General features: G+C 36.4%; 1 protein-coding gene across 1 annotated transcript in view; it reads left to right on the top strand.

The window, feature by feature from the left end:
• Positions 1-6,386, top strand: part of LOC150076392 (methylated-DNA--protein-cysteine methyltransferase-like) — a 56,957-nt gene extending 50,571 nt beyond the window's left edge. Inside the window, exons 3-4 of the mRNA XM_090387638.1 lie at positions 1,295-1,452; positions 6,096-6,386. Coding sequence (XP_090243764.1) covers positions 1,295-1,452; positions 6,096-6,367 — 430 coding nt within the window. The 3' untranslated portion in view covers positions 6,368-6,386. The remainder of the gene's footprint in view (positions 1-1,294; positions 1,453-6,095) is intronic.
• The last annotated feature ends 14,217 nt before the right edge of the window (positions 6,387-20,603 follow it).

Below are 20,603 nucleotides of genomic sequence, written 5' to 3'. Positions count from 1 at the left end.
CTTTATTAGACTAGACAAAGACGGTAGCAAATTTAAAATCGAGAAAGGAGTTCGACAAGGAGACACAATATCTCCGAAGCTGTTTACTGCTGCCCTGGAGGAAGCTTTCAGAAGATTAGACTGGTCGCAGAAAGGAGTCAATGTGAACGGAGAGTACCTAAACCATTTACGATTTGCAGATGACATTGTGGTCATAAACCACGATCCCAAAGAATTAGAGGAAAATCTTAATCAGTTATGCACAGTTAGTAAGGATTTTGGACTAAAGATGAATATGGCTAAAACAAAAGTATGAACAAGTAATTATGAACAAGTATGCCACGGAAAGAGAAATAATGATTGAAGGAGCAGTAATTGAAAAGGTGGAGTCATATACTTATCTGTGAAAAGTTATTAGCTGTAATAATGATAAATGGCTGGAAGTCAAGAGAAGAATAAATTTTGGATGGATAGCATTCAGGAAATATAGTCACATACTGAAGAGCAATATCCCAGTTTGTCTGAAACGTAAAATAATGAATCAATGTATACTCCCCACCATGACTTATGGAAGTGAAACTTGGGCACTCACCAAAAGAATGGAAGAGAAGCTAAGAACTACACAGCGAAGAATGGAACGAATTATATTGGGAATCAGACTGTTAGATAAGAAGAGAAACACATGGATTAGGCAGCAAACTCAAGTAAAGGACATTCTTATCAAAACTAAAGAACTAAAATGGTCTTGGGCAGGACACATAGCTCGAAGACATGATGACAGATGGACTAAGAAAATAACAGAATGGTACCCAAGAGGAGCTAGAAGAAAACCTGGAAGACAAAGGCGGAGATGGATAGATGAAATTCATGAGTTTTTGAGTAGTAAATGGATGGCCAGTGCTCAAAACAGAAGGAACTGGAAAGTTGCTGGAAAGGCCTTCATCCTGCAGTGGATTGAAAATGGCTGATGATGATAACTCTCATCTGCGTTTTTTGATTATCCAGCTACCCTAGAATTCCATGGAAGCCAGATAAACAAAAGATTATTGTATTTTTATGAAAACTTTAAAAATTATATTATATGATTGTTACGTAACAGTATATTCTCTGCATATTCGTATATTTTTTTATTTTTTTTTATGGTTTGGTGCTTGTTTCATAATTTTGTTTGTGTTTTGTAATCTATATTTAATTTTACCATTTTTCCATTACAAAAATGTCTTTTCCATATTCACTTAATCCTGTTTTTTTTATTTGTGTTACTAATGGGCTTGTTTACATATTTAACTCTGCAATCTGATTTTTTTGATTTCAGTGTAGAAGTTGAATTTGTATCACAGTTATGGAACGACAATGGATACACCTATAAACCTGCTCTTCAGTGTATGGATTGGCTCAAGATGTACTTCAAAAATCCCCAAAATCTTCCTATGTCTGTTCCACCAATATGCATTTCTGTTCGAGGTACAAGTGGTAAGTACATCTGCTCCTTTAATCCATCTTATTCAAGCAAATCTTTAACATGTTAAGTGCCATAGACATTGACAATTGCCTCATCCTTTGTGGGACAATATTCCTTTAAGCCTGCGTACCATTTCACACAGCTTAATTTTTTTGAGTGCTGTGAAACAGCAGATACCTCCCATTGTTCATCGTAATATATGGATATTTCAAGTAGGTGGCCTGGCAACCCACTTTCGTGTAACTGCAAGATTTTGCCCTGCAGTTACATGAAATTATCTAATAGGAATTAAGCTGCTTTATTGAACACCCCTTTACATGTTTCCCTCATATTTTGGAGGGAAACTATGGAACACTATTGAAAAATACAGTAATGCAGATATAATAAAGCATAGTATTTCAAATTTGCTAAGAAAAGGAACTTGTATAACAAACAAGATTTAAAAATCTTTATACAGTAGAGCGTCAGTTATCCAGAATAATTAATGTCAGACCTCTTCCAGACAGCAAAGTTTTCCGGATAATCGAAGGTAAGGTAAAATTAAATAAATTCTGTTATAATGTATTAAGGTAAAAGAAAAATACTTTAAATAGCATGAAAAAAAACTAATTTATTTAATTAAAAATAATAATAATAATAACTTTGCACATTTACATATGAATGTATATATATGTATAATTGGATAAGTATTTTACTGCAAATTTTATGTGAAAAAAAATTTAAAGTAATTTTTTATAATAATGTTCATTTTTTATTTTGCTTGGTGTTTTTTTTTTTTTTTTTTTTTTTGCTGCGAAATCTCTGAAGTTCTCAATATAAATTTGATTATATTACATTTTCCTGGTTTTCTGCTCATTTCAGTGCTGTTTCTTTTTGTTGACGTTTTACCGTAAAAAAAAAAAAAAAAACTGAGAAAAATAAATTGCACAGTTTTGGGCCGATATTATTCTTACTGAATCTGGAGCTAAACTAAACATAATATGAAATGGAGAGAACAAAATATGTAATGGAAAATTGGAGTCACAGAAGTGAATGACTAAACTCTATCACTCATGGTTTCCAAAAAAACCCATTAGTCCTAATCCAACATTTCACCAGGTGTACGATGTAAAAAAAACATTCAGAACTACTCTCATAGCATAGTAAACATTTGTCTCAAATACTACCATTAATAAAAAAAAAATTAAAAAGAAAAATCAGCCTTTCAAATTATTCTTCAGTAAGTAATTCAGTAATTAAGCAAACATTTACTATTTATATTATGCCATGCAACTTCACAAACTCCTGTCAATTGGAGAAATAAATATAAACAAGCCAAACAGAAAAAGTGTTAGGAGATACAGCATGTATCTCAAGGGCAGAAGTGACCATTTTTATAATTGGGTCTTGTGAAGTAAATCTCATGAGAAAATATTTTTCCAACGAAAACATTTCTTTACAGACACAGAATTTCTAATTGATGAAAATAAAAAAATAAAATTAAAACTAACTGGGCAGGCAGTCGCATGTGCTCTGCATTATATGTGATTGCCTATCATGTTATTGCAATTATATACAGATATTGCATCCAAAATCTGGCTGCCCAAAAAGCAGAATTATCTAAAAACTAGGCATTATTAATATTTGTGTGTATATATTTTTAGCACTCCTTGGGTCACAAATCTTATTCTCCAAGAGGCACCGATGTATGGCAAAGTGGGTTCTCCTAATCTAATTATAACATCTTGTTGCTCCCCAATATATTCAATGTACTAATGAGTGCATTCTGTGTTGGCAGCCAGCAGATTTTTACTAATGCTAAAACCTTATGGACTCGCAGCAAAAAAAAATTTTGCTGACTGCCAAACATAAAATGTGTTTATTCATATACTGAAAGCATAGTGGAGAGGCAAGCCACAATTAAAAAATATTTCTGAAGTTAATACAGTTATTAGGGATAACAAAAGTATTTATTTCTAAATACACCGGTGTTCAAAGAAAGTGCATCACATAGGAATTTCACATTTCTAACCCTTTTTTGCAATGTTGTGTTACATTAATGACTAGCATCACAAATAGATATATAAACAAAAGATATTTATTAATAGTTAAGGCAAAGCTAAGTAATATTTGACAGGTGCTCTCAGAATATTCCAAAATCAGCATTTACATCCTTTATACAACAATTTTGGTAAACGCAACAATTATGGCCGAAATGTTAGCAGAAGCCCTCAATTTGCTTCAGTTTATCATTTTAAATTGAAAACAAAATGAAAAGTTCACCAGGTGCAAACTAATATTTAGCTGAACCACCTCTGGCCCTGATGACAGCAGCACACCATCAAGGCATTAACAAGATCAATTTCTGAAGATAATCAACTGATAGTTCATGGTTCCAGACACGAGTTATGGATTCCTGAAGTTCACAAGGGTCTTTGGTTTCTTTCTGGCAACTGCAGATTCCACACGATGCCAACAGTTCTCTATAGGATTCAGATCCGGGCTGTTTCCTGGCCAGCTAATAATTGTAATGGACCATTCTTCCAACAATTTTTTTCACCTGTAACAAATGTAAACACATTACTGTCGAACCTCTAATGCAGAAATGAAGCTAATGTAACTACAGAAGTGCCTACTAACACTTTTCGCCCGATGACAAGGAGCAGAGTCATCCTGAAAGATGCAGTTACTTGGCATGTTGAAATGGTCTCTAATGGTTGGCAGCAATTTGCCTCAATTAGTTCTCTGCAGCGTTCGACTTGCACCTGTCATTGCTGGCTATTAATGAAGGTGGAACAAACTGCACACAGACCTTCATTTTCTTCAGATACCAGGTTATTATTTGTCAAATTATTTTCATGTTAATGCAGAGATCTTCGGAAGTCATTCAGAGTATTGCACATCAGTCATTAATGATTTCCCGCACTTTTTCAATCAATTCTGGCATTCAAATTTTTTTTTTTTTTTTTTTGCTGGGCCTGGATGTTAACCGTCTTCCAGTGATTCTTTTCCATGGGCAAAACATTCTTTCCATAATCTTGCTTCATCATTTAAAATGTTTCCATGGCACTTTTGCCCAATCGAACACAAAACTTGATGTTTACATTTTGTTCCATTGTCCCTCTTCCACGCAGACACAGGAGAAACGTGCAGTTCAGCTCGCTACATTCTGAAATGGTGGCAGGTTCTGCTGATTTGACTGTACTGCTAGAGAACAATCTCACTTTTTTTTTTTTTTTTCTTTTTCATGTTTCCTTCTATTGGAAACATGAAAAAATCATCTCATGACGTCTCGTTTTCCAATTGCCACACTATGTTGCAGTATAGAATCTTCCCCCCCCCCCAATTATAACTATATATGTAAGCTGGTCAGAGAGCACGTATGAACTAGGGACCAGTTTGACATTACTTCAGAATAACAGAGAGAGCAAGGGAGAATATGCCTTCTATGTGGGTACAGCTGAAAAATGCATATTTGTTTACAATTGTGGGATTAAAAGCATATTATAGTTGTCCCTGCTGATTCTTCTCTTGCTCACCACAATAATATAATCATTCATTTTACTAAACTCCACCCCCCCAGGCCATTATACACCTCAATCAAATCTCCCCTCCTTAGCGCTAAACATGTTGCTGTGACTAAGATCTGCAAACTATCTTCTAAGCCACTGCTCATCAGAATAATTCATAGCTCACATAGAACTCATTCTATCACTCATAACTGACAGCATGAGTTCCACAGTCAAACTTTACCATGGAAATTGCTTCAGGAAGGTTCTGTGTGTGTGTGTGTGTGTGTGTGTGTGTGTGTGTGTGTGTGTGTGTGTGTGTGTGTGTGTGTGTGTGTGTGTCAATGCTTATATGCATTGAGGGAGCAAACTTGCAAAACAGCACTAGGACTAATGTGCCTCAGTGCATATCTGCATTCAAAATGCACCCAAGTGCTGTGCCATGATACATACAAGTGGTCATTCATAAGCGGTCAACTAGTGAGTGCCATAAACATAAAAGCACATGAAATTAACAACTACTCAGTACTGGCACACCAAGTGCATTGAAGTAATGCTTGGTGTTTGTTTATAGACTTCACAGATAATTTTATTTGTTTTTTGCTTATGTTGATATTAAGTTTATGTACATGAATAAACTTTTTATAAAATTAAGATTTGTTCTGATTTTACAGCTCAGCACAAAAGTGTTTGCTTTTAGCAATGAATGCCATACTTTTAATTATCGACCATTATGTACAAATTTTTGGAATGCCGGGGATGCTGTAATGTTGTGGGGGACGGGTGGGGGAAAGAAATTAACATTTCAAACATTATGCCACACTGAATGAGTTCTCTCATATTTTAGGGGTAGCAAATGCATTAACCACATTACATTGTATTCAGAAGTAACAAGTAATTGATACTATTCTCTGATTTAAAATTTTGTCTATTTCTATTGGACAAATAGAATCCATGATGTTGTTGTTGGTTGTTTTTTTTTTTTTTTTGTCCCATTTCCTTTCGTACTCAGTAATTAAAATTGCTTAAACTGGAATTGAGATCTCTTGATTTTGAGTTATTTAATTCTATAAAAATATGCTTAGTTCGCTTTTTCTTAATGCTTAATGAAACGTTATTAAAAGTTAATTTCTTGATAAATAATGCTCTCCCTCTCTCTCTTTTAGGATCTTATCGTGAAAAGGTTTGGCAGACACTAATAGAAAAAGTTCCTTCAGGTAGTACTATCACATGTGGACAGTTAGCTAGGTTAATAGGTAGTTCTGGTAGTGCCCAAACTGTTGGTTCTGCTATGAAAAATAATCCAATTCAGCTTGTAGTTCCATGTCATCGAGTGGTAAAAAGTGGTAGAACACTGTCACTAATTGCTGATGGCACTCAAAATACAGTCAAAGAATGGCTCTTACGGCATGAAGGAGTAAAATGTATTTGTACATAATTATATTTTAACAAGAAAGTTTCACAGAGTTAATAGTGTTCATACTTTAAAAATTTAATACCTTTGTTAATTTACAGAAAAACTAAGTATTTATACATATAATAATAAATATATATATATGCACATACAGTATTTTGTAGAAGGTTTTTATGAAGAAAAAACTTTTTTTTCTTTTTTTTTTTTTAATCCTGCTTTCCCATTTTACTTTTCCGAGTTTTGATTGGGCATGGTTTTTTCATATACCAGAAGGAAGATGTCTAAAATTTTTTAATGCCATAGTTAATGGAAATAGTTATTAGGCAGGTTGAAAAATTGTGAAATATGGGGAGAAAATGTGAACTAAATGGCAGCATGTGTTCAGTGGATCCTTGAATGAATAATATATATATATATATATATATATATATACACACACACACACACACACACACACAAATACATACAGGTAGTTCCTGACTTTGAGTTAATTCGTTCCTAGAGCACGCTCATAAAGTAAAAACTCGTAAAATGGGAATTTATTTCCCATAGACGTAATGTTAAATAAAAGTCAGCAGAGCAGTAGTTTATGCTTAAACAATGATTTATTTATTTATCCAAAGAAATGAAAACATAGCCTTTAAAATCAAGCGAATTATAATAATAAAGAAATTATTTATATCATACAAATATTAAAGAATGCTAATTCTTCATCATCATCACTAAATGCACACTCATTGTTGGTTTGTTGGAAGCACAAGGAGTCATCTTCAGAAATTCTTCAAGGGTTGTTTGCTTCCAAGACAGTCTTCTCTTTTCTATATAAATTTCACGATAGCATGCATAAGCATTTTTTAAATTTGTAGCAAATTTTCTAGTGCGCTTGAAATTTGAATCTTGTGACTCAAGAATTTCAATTGCTTTTTCTGTGTTGAAAAGCTTCGTCAAGCCCCTTGAGAGTGAAGGAATGAACAGAAATTTCAGCTATTAAATCTTTTTCCTCAGCGTCTTCACATTTTGCCATTTCAAGGAGGTCTTCATTTGTGAGCTTTCCATTGTGTGCTTGAGGCAAATCAGTGTCAGTTGTAGAAACCTCAAAACTGCATTTAGCAATATTAATGACTGCTTCTGTTTCATTTTGTATGATCTCTGCTGTAGTAGTGTATTGTATACAATACAGTGCACAGTAGTACTCTATTGCATAGCCGTATTTATGAATGTTTGTTATTTATTGCAATTAATGTTTATATTTTTGATTTCCGTAAAGCAAAAATGTGTGTTTGGGGGAACAAACCAGGGTTCAAAATATAATTCAGTTTTTCTCCTAAAATACCAACCCAAACCTACTTCTCTGATATACAATAAGAAATATTGTTTGTTTAAAGAAATATTAATGTTCATATTTTTGATACTCGAAAAAAAAAAAACTTGCAAAGCAAAAACTCGGAGTGTGACAGGACAGGGTTCAAAGCATAATTCACAATTTTTCTCCTAAAATACCAACCCAAACTTACTTCCGTGTCTGGTTCTGTGATATACAATAAGAAATATTGTTTGTAGAAAGAGGTCTCTGAAGACACCGAAAAATGTTGCATGGGTAAAGGAAGTGATTATTTACATACAAATAATCTGTGAAACAATTGTTCAACAAGACATTTTTATCAAAATGCAGATGCACCCTTACCAAGTTGACAGAGAAGAGTGGCTTGCCTTTTGCAATTGATTTCATCAATACTTGGAAACATGCATGTATGGGGCAGTGAGAATCCCCACATCTTTTAGGCTGTCCCTTGTTTAAATTCTGCTACCAACTTAACCATGGAATAGGTTACAATGTCTCCAGTGATGGATAAATCACTACATCCCCTAAAAAATGCATAGTGTGGTGCTCAACTGTGTAGTCAAGTGTTCTAACTATGTAGTCCAGTGTTCCTGGATGATGCAGTTAATGTGAAATACTTTCTGAAACTCCTCAAAGAACCACTTTGTTCCAGCTCCTCAGGGCATGGGTGTGAATATGGAAGAAACATTTTTCATTTGATGAATGCAGTTCATTTTTCTTAAAAAAAATGTTTTAATGATAGGGGCATTCCTGAACAGTTATTCTAGATGTTGTCAGACTTGGTCACCATATTCATCGAATCACACTCCCTCTGATTATTTCCTTTGGAAATTCCTGAAGGACAGTGTCTGGAAGAATAATCACCATAGTGTTGATGAATTAAAAGGCAGAATCACAGCTGTGGTGGATGGAGCTGCTGAAGAAACATTGGCTGCAGTTATGGTAAACTTCATTTGACATCTGTAAATGGCATTCATAATTGCTGAATCTTTTCTTGATGACCCTACATATTGCTTTCTAAACTTTTTTGATGCTAACACCTATGTACATACTAAAAATAAATCCAAACCACACCCAAAATTTTGTAATTACTTAACGTCCACCCTTTGTTCCTGAAAGTAATATAACAGCATGTAATTTCCTTTGTTTTGGAGCAAAACATCTAAACAAGAGTAAGGGAGAGGGAAAATATGTGATACTAAGCTTAACCAGGCCATCTGAAAGAAACTGTCAGTTATTAGCTTTCAAAGAGAACGAATTTATCTAGAGCTCACTGGCCACAAAGTACAAAGGGTACTAGGAAAGTTTTGCAATACAGCTTTGTTTATTTAATTTTTTCAAAGTAATTTCCTCTACATTCAATACACCTCTCCATCCTCCGAAACCAATCTTTAAACCAGTTCTGCCAAGTTTCACTAGGTAGTAAAGGACACTCGTTGTCCCAAGCCCGTAGAAGGTCCTCATCTTTGACCCAAAAAAAAAAGACCCAAACTTTGTTTTGAGCCTTGGTCGTCAGATCGTAATAGTACAGCCAAGTCTCGTCACCTGTCACGATGTTGTTCACATACTGGAGATTGTCCCTTATCAAACTTTTTTAACATCTTCCGGCACCAAGTCACACGTCGTGTCATCTGCTCTTCAGTCAGTTGATGCGGCACTCAGAGAGAACAAAGTTTCTTTACGTGCAAATGATCTTGCAGAATCGAACGAATTGCTGGTGCATTTAGGCCCAAAGTATCCTCTATCTGTTGGTAGGTCACTCGCCTGTTTTCGTCAAGCATTTTCCTCACAGCAGTAACGTTTTCCTCCGTAACTGACGTTCGTGGCCTTCCCGGCCTCTCAGAATCCTCCAGAGTGAAATTTCCCCTTTGGAATTCTCTATACCACCTGAATATCGTTGTACGATGTGGACAATCATCATCTGGTGCAAGAGTCATTTCTTCTAAGCACTGGTCTATGGTTAAACCACGCATGAAATTATACCGCAAAACTGTCCTTATCTCATTTCGTGACCACGATGCCATGGCAAGCACTTTACACTCTCACTACTAATGAATAACTGAGCCCATCGACTTGGCGCGGCGGCTACTATGCACGTATGAACATGTCTCAACATGTAACAACAAGCAGCTTCCTGTGATTCATTGTTGCATCATATTGCAAAACTTTCCGAGTACCCTTTGTATAAAACACATAAAGAAATGTCATAAATTTTTAATGCATTACTCAATGACTGTTTAATCAATCAATTATATCAATATATATATGCTGAACAGAAATCAGCATAAAAAGAATGCTGATATGAAGCCAAAATTTGGCAGCATACTTTGGGACATACTTTTGAATCTGATTGGTCCACTTGACATCAATGGTTCGACTTTGATGATCCTGCTCAGATAGCAAACAAACTGAATGAGTATTTTGCATCTACATTCACACATGAGGAATTATTAAGGTTTGAAAATGGCAGAAGGTTATCAAATTGTAGCAGGATACTTAATGATTTTGTAATAACTGAGAGCAAAGTGGAGGAGAAATTGTTGAAGTTAAACATAAGAAAAGCACCTGGGGTGGATGGGATCTATCCAGTTATATTAAAGGAGACGGCAAAGCAACTAAGCAAACCCTTAGCCATAATTATGAGAGCATCATTGGACTCAGGGGAGGTTCCCACGGACTGGAGATATGCAAATGTATCCCCAATTCACAAAGGGGGATCGAAGGGTGACATGAGTAATTACAGACCAGTTAGTTTAACTTCTGTTCCGGGTAAAAATGGAGTCACTGGTTAAAGATGCATTGCAGGATCATCTAGACAAGACTGCAGCAATAATTCAGACACAGCATGGGTTTGTTAAGGGAAAGTCTTGTCTGACAAATTTGATAGGATATTATGTGGTTACAAAGGAACTGGATGCAAAAAATAATTTTGATATCATCTATTTGGATTTCAGGATAGCTTTTGACACTGTTGCGCATGGAAGACTATTGTACAAATTGGAGCAGAATGGTATTAAGGGTAAGTTGCTACAATGGATAAAAGGATGGTTAAGTGGAAGAAGACAGAGGGTGGTAATCAATGGGTGCTGCTCTTCGTGGACTAATGTTATTAGTGGAGTCCCACAGAGTTCGGTGTTGGGTCCTCTGTTGTTTTGTATATTTATCAATGATATTGATGAAGGTATATTAGGCTTAATGTTGAAGTTTGCAGATGATACAAAGGTTGGCAGGGTTGTTAATGATAGTAATGGCAGTGTGCTACTGCAACAGGATCTAGATAATTTGGGCAGATGGGCTAAGAAGTGGCAACTGAAGTTTAACCTTCACAAATGCAAAGTACTGCATATGGGTAGTAGTAACCCCAGAGAAACGTACCAACTGTGTGGTACTACACTTAAGGTGGTAGAAAATGAAAAAGACCTAGGGGTAATTGTGCAGTCAGATATGAAGTTTTCTGAGCAATGCAAACAGGCTGCCAGGGCAGGTCATGGGGTTTTGTCAATGATATATAGGAATTTTGCTAGCAGGGAGAAGGAGGTGATTGTCCCTCTATATAAGGCAATGGTCCGGCCACGCCTTGAGTACTGCGTACAGGTCTGGAGGCCTCGTTTTAGGAAGGATGTAGATTTACTTGAGCGTTACTGAGAAGGGAAACAAGATTGGTGAGGGGAATGAAGGGGATCCTCTTACCAAGAGAGGCTTAAGTTCTGCAAATTGCAGTGGCTGGAGACTAGGCACCTGCGTGGTGATCTGATTGAGGTGTATAAGGCCTTGAATGGGTTCAGCACGCTGAATTCTGATGGGATCCTTCCACTTGTTCAGATTACGAACCTAAGGGGGCATAAATTCAAATTAAGAAAGTACAGATGTAGAATAGATGTGCAGAAATTTGCCTTTAGCCAGCGGGTGGTTAATTGCTGGAACAAACCTCCATCTGTCGTTGTGAAGTTGATAGGTTGAATAAATTTAAGGAGGAACTGGACAGGCATTCGGAGGGAATGGTGTGATTTTTTTTTTTTTTTTTTTTTTTTTTTTGGCCCATGCTGCATAAGCTCATACACTTGCTTTCTTGCATCACATGCCTCTGCTGTATATGTATTATGGATAATATTTTGCACATATGATCCGTATTTAAAAAAAAAAGTTTCATTATCATTTTTACTTGCCAATTAAATTACTACATCTTAAAAACTTGCAGTAAACAGATAAATGAGGTAGTGAATAGTGATATCTTGAATTGTTAATTATGGATGAAAGGACCTGCTTTATTGCCATTTACAAAATATAAAAAAATATAATATGCTATCCTACATATGAAACTGAAAGAAATAGGCTGTTGTGTGAGAAAAGGAAAATTTATTATCTGGTTTTGGTAACACCACAGTATTCACTTCCAGAAAAATTTTTTTTTTTTTTTTTTTTTTTCTCTCTTTGTAAATGCTGGAAGTTTGTGTCACTTGCCATCCATGACAGTGGCTGGCTCCTGCAGAGAAGTTGGACATTCTGGTCTTTCACTTGCAGCTCCACAATATCCATAGGTTTTAGAATAGGTTAAATGATCCAGAAGAAGGCAGTATTATGTATCATCAGTCTGTAAAAAGAATAATAAAAATATGTTGCAATTCATATATCCTTATCACCTACCTTTACATGTATTTATCCAAATATACTGCTCAACAAAATTAACAGAACAAAATGTTTTTCATGAATATTTTATTGTTAACAGCTTTGCCAAAGGTGAATATTTGATATAATAAGCATCCTGGCATGCAAATTCCAAGTATCCAATAGAACTCAATCTACCACCTTATAGTGCTGCACATTATGCAAATTATTCATGCCTATAAAAACACTGTGAACACATTTCATTCCTTTTTTTGGCTTGCTCAGTGGGATAGCTACATCTCCAGTACTCAGGATGGCAAGTCATCATTGTTCAGATGGTTCTTTGAGATGGTTGGCTGTTGGATGACTTGAAGCCGGGCAGTTGCAGGCAGAGGTGGCTTAATGTGTTGCACAGTGTCATCTTGGCACAATGTAAACAGTTTCAGCAGACAGGAACCATTACGAGAACAGCTGGTCAAGGTTACATTAACCAGTACAGACTGCTATCTGTTTCTAACAGCAGTGTGGAACCCTACAATCCTGTCATCAACTGTCTCTTGAGGTTGCTGCAGCCACAGGTGAAAACATTTCCAACTGAACTGTTAAGAAGGCTCAACTCAAGTGGACTTTAGTCAAGGAAACCAGTAGTTCATATCCCATTAGCCCAAAACCACTGAGGATCTCGTTGAAACTAGTGCCCTGAACATGTGACTTGGAGCCCTGATGAACGGGGTACATATCTGTTCTCTCTGAGTTCCGTTTTAGCCTACAAACAGATTCTGGGTGGTATTTCACCTGGAGACAAATGCAGTACCATCCCTCCAACATCAGAAAAAGGAACACTTACAGCGGAGGCAGTGTTCTCATGTGGGGCAGAATAATGATCAACAGCTACAACCCTCCATGTTTTCGATAGGGGTACTGAAACAGTTCAGAGGTACTGAGAGCAGATCCTCCAACCTTATGTGCGACTTTTGGGGGATGACTGCCTAGTTTTTTTTTTTTTTTTTTTTTTTTTCCATGCTCAGAAAACGCCACTACACATTGAGCTCAAGTGGTGGAGGAATACCTTGAAATTAAAGATATCCAGTGACTGCCATGGTCACCATGATAACCAGACTTAAATCCAATCGACATGTGGAACTCCCCTGGGTATCACATTGCACACCAACCGCAACTCTTCAGTCACTTGATCAGCTAAAATCTGTGCTGGTGGAAGAATGGGATTTGTTGCCACAGAATCTTATAGACACCCTTATATTGAGCAAGGTTTACTGCTGTCAGGCCTGTTTAGCCATTGGAGGGGATCATGTGACCATATTTTTGAGCATCGTACATCAACTTCTGTAATGTGACCGTTGCGTTAATTCTTATATAATTCCTATAAATGACCCTTATACCTGTCAGAAGTTTCTCACTGTCTCCACATTTCATCATTTTTTTGTAGTACACAACCATACCAAATTTTGTCCCACTTCACTACAAGCTGTACGAGTTGCACTATGTTTTCTATGTGTTATGTTAATTTTGTTGAATAGTGTACTTCATCCTATCTAAATTTGTATAAACTCTCCAGTTCTATAAAATTTAATTTTATATTTAAAAAAGAAAATTTTTTTTTACCAAGTCTCAGTCCTCTATGAAAATATACTGGGTTTGTAATGTTTTTGTAGGATTGAAATGTTATTAAGAGACTGGAATTCTTAAAGATCTCTTTCATTGCGTATTACCGTTTCTGGTGGTATGCTGATGAAGAAGTAGGCTTTTCCCCAATAAATTATTACAGGTTTTTCAGTCCACAGAACATGCAAATCAGCCATGAATGCACACTGTTTTAAACATAATACATGATCAAGACAACATAAATTGGCATATTATCGCAATTAACAATCACGCAGCAGACGTTTTTATTTTTAGAGCACTTATGTGAAAGTTTCAGCATGAGATAAAATCGAAGGCAGGCAGATCACTGCAGTATTGGATTTATTTAGATTATTTTGACAAATGTGTGATCTGTCAAGGCTATTACTTGCATTAAAGGAAAAAAAATAAATTTTTGTGAAAAAATAAGTCAGTCTATGCAAACAAGAACTCCCAGTCAACAATGGACCTTCCTAAATTTAATTAACATATTCCTGTTTCTGCTGCCTGATAAAGAAGAGATTCCATCCATCTTCTAATTTACTGAGCCTTGTTAAAGCCTTAAATACCTTGATCAGTAGTGATGTACTATCTCTACTGAACATGAACTAGCCTGGATAAATCTAGAAGAAGGGATAATGACAAGCAAAGACAGAAAACATATCTTAGTGCTAAATGAAAATAAGGTAGTAGGAAGACCACGGTAGAAAATGATGATAAAGGAGAATCAGTAATTAATGAGAGAATAAGCTAGGAAACTACACTCAACAAAAGTGTTAAAAATGGTGGTGGGGGAACAACAAGCTAAGTGCCAAAAGAATTATCAAATTGTGTAATAAAGTTGAGTCTTATTGATAGCAACTCTTGTGCTAATGTTATTGTTTTTTTGTTTTTTTTTCCTGTTTGTAAATTGGTGTTCTACTGATATAATTCAAAAAAATAAAATATAACCACTTTTTTACAAAAAAAAAAAAAAAAAAAAAAAAAAATTGAGATGCTAAGGAAACTCTGCTGATTATGGGTGTGGTACTAGTAACTTACACGGATCTGTTATCTTACATTTTAGGAAGGATGTAGAGTTACTAGAAGGGTAACAATGGTACCTGCAAGGTGATCTGATTGAGGTGTACAAGGCCTTGAACGGGTTTAGCAAGCTCAATGCTGATAGGATTCTTGCTCAGATTACGAACCTGAGGGGGCATAAATTCAGATTAAGAAAGGACAGATGTAGAATAGATGTGCGGAAATTTGCCTGTAGCCATTGGGTAGTTGATTGCTGGAACAGACTTCCATCCCTTGTTGTGGAAGTTGATAGCTTAAATAAATTTAAGGCTGAACTAGACAGGCATTTGGAGTGAATGGATGGGTGAATTTTTTTTTTTTTTTTGGCTGATGCTGCATAAGCTTGCTTTCTTGCATCATATGCCTCAACTAATGCTAATCTCCAAGTTTCAACTTACAGACTTTAAATATGTAGCTTAAACAAAGTTTATTTACAGTGTAAAAATTAATAAAATTCAGATAGCAAGAAATTAAACTGACTGCTAGGAATGTTCATCAGTTTACTGATATTTATGAAATCAAAAGTTCAGGGTTTACAGGTAAAAGATGTCTTTGTGGACTAATGTTATGAGAGGAGTTCCTCAGGGTTTGGTTTAGGTGTTTTCTGTTGTCTAAGTATTGTGATTGATACAAAGCTGGATAGGGTGGTAAGTGACAGTAATCAAGATATGCTACTCCAACAAGATCTGGTACCCTACTCATCACATTAGTCACTTTAATTCCTGTGACTTAACCATCCCTTTATACCTAGAAGTAAGTGTCTTCCACTCAGGAGAAGACACTTGACATGATTAGCATTGCTCTTGTAACAGATCACTTCATTACATTAGCAGGTAATTGATATCATCATTGTATTTCTCTTGCTTTTGTTAATAGATTGTTTTCATCAAATGTCTACTTCCAAAAAGAGTAAACTTATTCAAAGTTTGTGAATTAATTTAGCAAGTGAATTCTTATCATGAAGAGTCTACAAAAAATCAATTATTAGAAATTTCTCAAAAGCATGCTGCAGTGGCTACAGTTGGAAGTCTTAGCACAGTTAACAATTAAGCAGCAGACTTATTTTTAGAGCACTTGTGTGAAAGTTTCAGCATGAGATAAAATCAGAGGCAGGTAGGTAGGTAGGCAGGCAGGCAGATCACTGCACTGTTGGTGATTTTTTTTTTTTTTAGCTTATTTTGACAAATGTGTGATTTATAACAAAGGAATTTTATATTTTAAAGAGAAAAGTGCCATCTCTGTCACGACTGTGCATAATAAGGCATAGACTTATTGTTGGCTTTTATAACAAATGGAAAGGCCCAATATGGAGGTACAGTTTTCTGCACAGTATGGAAAAATGTCAGGAGGAAAAAGGTATAATTTATGTTGATTAAAGGTGGGTAGGTAGCAGTCCCACTATAAATGTTAGCAGAATGATACCATTAGCACTCGGGTGAATGTAAACATAGGAAATTGTCATCCATACAGTTCTTCATGCAAAATGTGCTGTATGTAAAGCTGGATCCACTAAAGATGATCATCATGGGAAAATTATAATCATCAATGAAATTACTTGTTGCTAACCTCAGGATGGAACCATATCTGTTAGCCCCTACAGTATCAGCTTTAGACAATTTGGTCAGCATCTCAAAGCCATTCATTTTGTGAATGACACTGGACATTACTTTATGAACACCAAAATGTTTAATTTTTCCTACCCTTATTTGTCCATTATAGCTGCTCCAGTAAGTTTTATTGATTTTTGTGTACCTTACAGTTTCTCTTACTTTCCATGCAGCGGTGTAGTTGTAATTAGCAGAATGTATACTCTATGAATGTTATAACGGTTAATATTTTAATAATATTTCAAAAACTAAAAGGTTTACGCTATTCAACTAAAAAAAAAATCCAGAGTGTATAGTACATATACGAGTCACTACAGTCCTGCTCTTGTGTACATTATATGACCAGAGGTATCCAGATACCTGTGGTATTTACAAAATGTGAATAATCTGTCATCCACATGTCAGGAATAGGCACACAACAACAACAAAAAAAAAATCAACTGTGTTCACTCCAGCAGTAAGCAGATCAAAAAAATGCAGTAGGTGGGTTGAGGTATTGAACTTAGTGACTTCAAATGGGTAGATATCAAAAGATGCCACACCAGCAATCAATCTGTTCATGCTATTGCAGCAAAACTCTAAATCAGTGGTGGATGATGCAGTGCACAAATGGAAAGGTCATTCTAGTGTAGCCAAGAAACATTCAAGTATACTCCAAAAATTGATGAGAAGGGAGAGTGCTTAGAAGAGTTTTACAAAGATCCCATCATTCCTTGTTGAATACCATCAACCAGGAATTTGGGAAGGCCATAGGAACAGATATTTGTACAAGGACAATATGTAGGGAGCTATGTGGCTTTGGATCTTATGGAAAAGCTGCAGCAAACAAACCAAACATCATAATAAATAATGCACATGGCTTATGTGGTGAACAAACCATTGTAATTGTTTCCTGCAACACTGAAAAGCTGTGCTATAGAGAGGAATTGAGGCACAGTTTTCTGATGTGATGTTTGCATTTGGCAAATACTCAAAACATTATTTAGCAGTCATTTCACCTGGGAAGTTTGGCAGAGGTGCTGTCACCATCTGAGAGTTGTTTCTCTTGGTCTGTGCTTTGACTATTGCTTGTTCCTGGAACAGTGACTCTTGCAGAATGTTGGCATTGCATGCTGTGGCAGCAGTAGAGGAGAGTCCTTTTCCGTTCAAGCCTGTCTGTGCACCATATGCAAGTCACTTCCAGTAGTGACTTGAAGTTATTGTCATGACTTCAAAGTTCCATTGACCTGTCCTGTGCCCCATTCTTAAAGCCTATTGAACACCTTTAGGATGAACTGAAAGCCACGCCAAACTGTCTAATCAGTAGCTGAAATGACTATTGTGGTTGAAGGAGAAATGGGACAAAACATCACCTTCATGTTAACAAAAATTGCCAACTAGGATACAGTACATAATTGTGTAAAAATGCAATTAAACATACCATGGATGACTGAAAGTGAAACTACATTACTTATCTTTGGCAAGAAGTAGTGGCAAGAGTGATTGGCAGAAACAAACTATCCAATAAACTGATATATCAACTTTCATCCATCGTAGGCTTAACTGCATTTTAGCCGAAAATGAAAACTAATAATTTTCATTTTCAGCTAAAATAAGTAACAGAAACAGAAAATAAGTATCTCAAGCAACAGTAGCTTTTTTTTTTTTTTTTATGAAAACCCCAAACACAAAAGGTATCAAAACCTATAGTACTTAGTACCGTGCACTTGTTCAGATTACAAACTTCAGGGGGCATAAATTCAAATTAAGAAAGTACAGATGTAGAATAGATGTGCGGAAATTTGCCTTTAGCCAGCGGGTGGTTAATTGCTGGAACAAACTTCCATCTGTCGTTGTGGAAGTTGATAGGTTGAATAAATTTGAGGAACTGGACAGGCATTTGGAGGGAATGGTATGATTTTTTTTTTTTTTTGGCTGATGCTGCATAAGCTCATACACTTGCTTTCTTGAATCACATGCCACTACTATTAACAAGCGATGAATATTTTGCATCGACATTCACACATGAGAAGTTATTCAGGGAGGGGAATGCCAGCGATGTATTCAACTCTGGCAGTAAACTGGATAATCTTATAATAATTGAGAGTAAAGTGGAGGAGAAATTGTTGAAGCTAAATATACAAGAAAGGCATCTTGGGTGGATGGAATCTATCCAGTTATATTAAAGGAGGCGGCAAAGGAAGTAAGCAAACCCTTAGCCTTAATTATGAGAGCCTCTCTGAACCCAGGGGAGGTACCCATGGACTGGAGATATGACCCAATCCACAAAGGAGGACAAAGGTAAACAGGCAATTACAGACCTGTTAGTTTAACTTCTGTTCCGGGAAAATTATTGGAGGCACTGGTTAAAGAAGCATTGCAGGATCATCTAGACAAGACTTCAGTTATAGCTCAGACACAGCATGGGTTTCTTAAGGGGAAGTCTTGTTTGACTAATTTGATTGGATACCATGATATAGTCACAAAGAAACTGGATGCCAAGAATAACTTTGATATCATATATTTGGATCTTAGAAAACCCTTTGATACTGTTGCACATGGAAGACTGCTGTACAAATTGGAGCAGTGTGGCATTGGGGGAAAACTGCTGCTATGAATAAAGGAAAGGTTGAGTGGGAGGAGACAGAGTGTTAATTAATGGACACTGCCCTTCGTGAACTAATGTTATTAGTGGAGTCCCTCGGGGTTCAGTGTTGGGTCCATTGTTGTTTTCTGTATTTATAAATCATATTGATGATGGTATATCAGGCTTAATGTCCACGTTTGCAGACAATACGAAGGTTGGCAGGGTTGTTAATGACAGTACACTGCTGCAACATGATCTAGAAAAGTAGAGCAGATGGGCTGAGAGGTGGCAAATGAAGTTTAACATTGACAAAAGTAAAGTACTACATATTGGTAACAGCAATCCCAGTGTAACGTATCAACTCTGTGGTAGAGAATGCAAAGGACCTGGGGGTAATTGTGCAGGCAGATAAGAAGTTTTCTGAGCAGTGCAGACGGTCTGCAAGAGTAGCTTGTGTCTTGTCAATGTTATACAGGAATTTTTATAGCAGGGATAAGGAGGTGATTATTCCCTTGTATAAGGCAATGGTCAGGCCAAACCTCGTGTACAAGTCTGGAGGTCTCATTTTAAGAATGATGTAGAGCTGTAGGAACGAGTACAGAGAAGAGCAACAAGATTAGTGAATGGAACAAAGGGTTGCTCTTACGAAGAAAGACTTAAGTTTTGCAAATTACAGTGTCTAGAGTCTAGGCACCTGCGAGGTGATCTGATTGAGGTGTATAAAGACTTGAATGCTTTGAGCATGCTCAATGCTGATGGGACTCTTCCTCTTGCTCAGAATAATCACCTGAGAGGGCATAAATTCAAATTGAGGAAAGTCGGTTGTAGGATAGATTAGCATTAGCATTAGTAGAGGCATATGATGCAAGAAAGCAAGCTTATTCAGCATCAGCCAAAAAAAAAAAAAAAAAAAACACACCACTCCCATTTTACCCCTCCGTTCCCTTGAAATACCTGTCCAGTTGAGCCTTCAATTTGTTTAGGCTATCAACTTCAACAACAAGTGATGGAAGTCGGTTCCACCAACCAACCACCCGCTGGCCAAAGGCAAATTTCCGCACATCTATCCGACATCCGTCCTTCCTCAATTTGAATTTATGCTCTCTGGGGTGATTATTCTGAGCAAGATGAAGAATCCCATTGGCATTGAGCATGCTCAAACCATTCAAAGCCTTATACACCTCTATCAGATCACCTCGCCGGTGCCTAGTCTCCAGACTCTGTAATTTGCAAAATTTAAGCCTTTCTTCGTAAGAGCAACCCTTTGTTCCATTCACTAATCTTGTTGCCCTTCTCTGTACCCGTTCCAGCAGCTCTACATCCTTCTTGAAATGAGGCCTCCAGACCTGTATACAGTACTCAAGATGTGGCCTAACCATTGCCTTATACAAGGGAATAATCACCTCCTTATCCCTGCTAGAAAAATTCCTGTATATC

This window comes from Mastigoproctus giganteus, chromosome 13 (assembly GCF_048544385.1).
Source record: "Mastigoproctus giganteus isolate SK-2022 chromosome 13, ASM4854438v1, whole genome shotgun sequence".
Lineage (NCBI taxonomy): Eukaryota > Metazoa > Arthropoda > Arachnida > Uropygi > Thelyphonidae > Mastigoproctus > Mastigoproctus giganteus.
The sequence above is the reverse complement of the archived record's forward strand: the minus strand, read 5'-3'. Positions and strand labels throughout refer to the sequence as shown.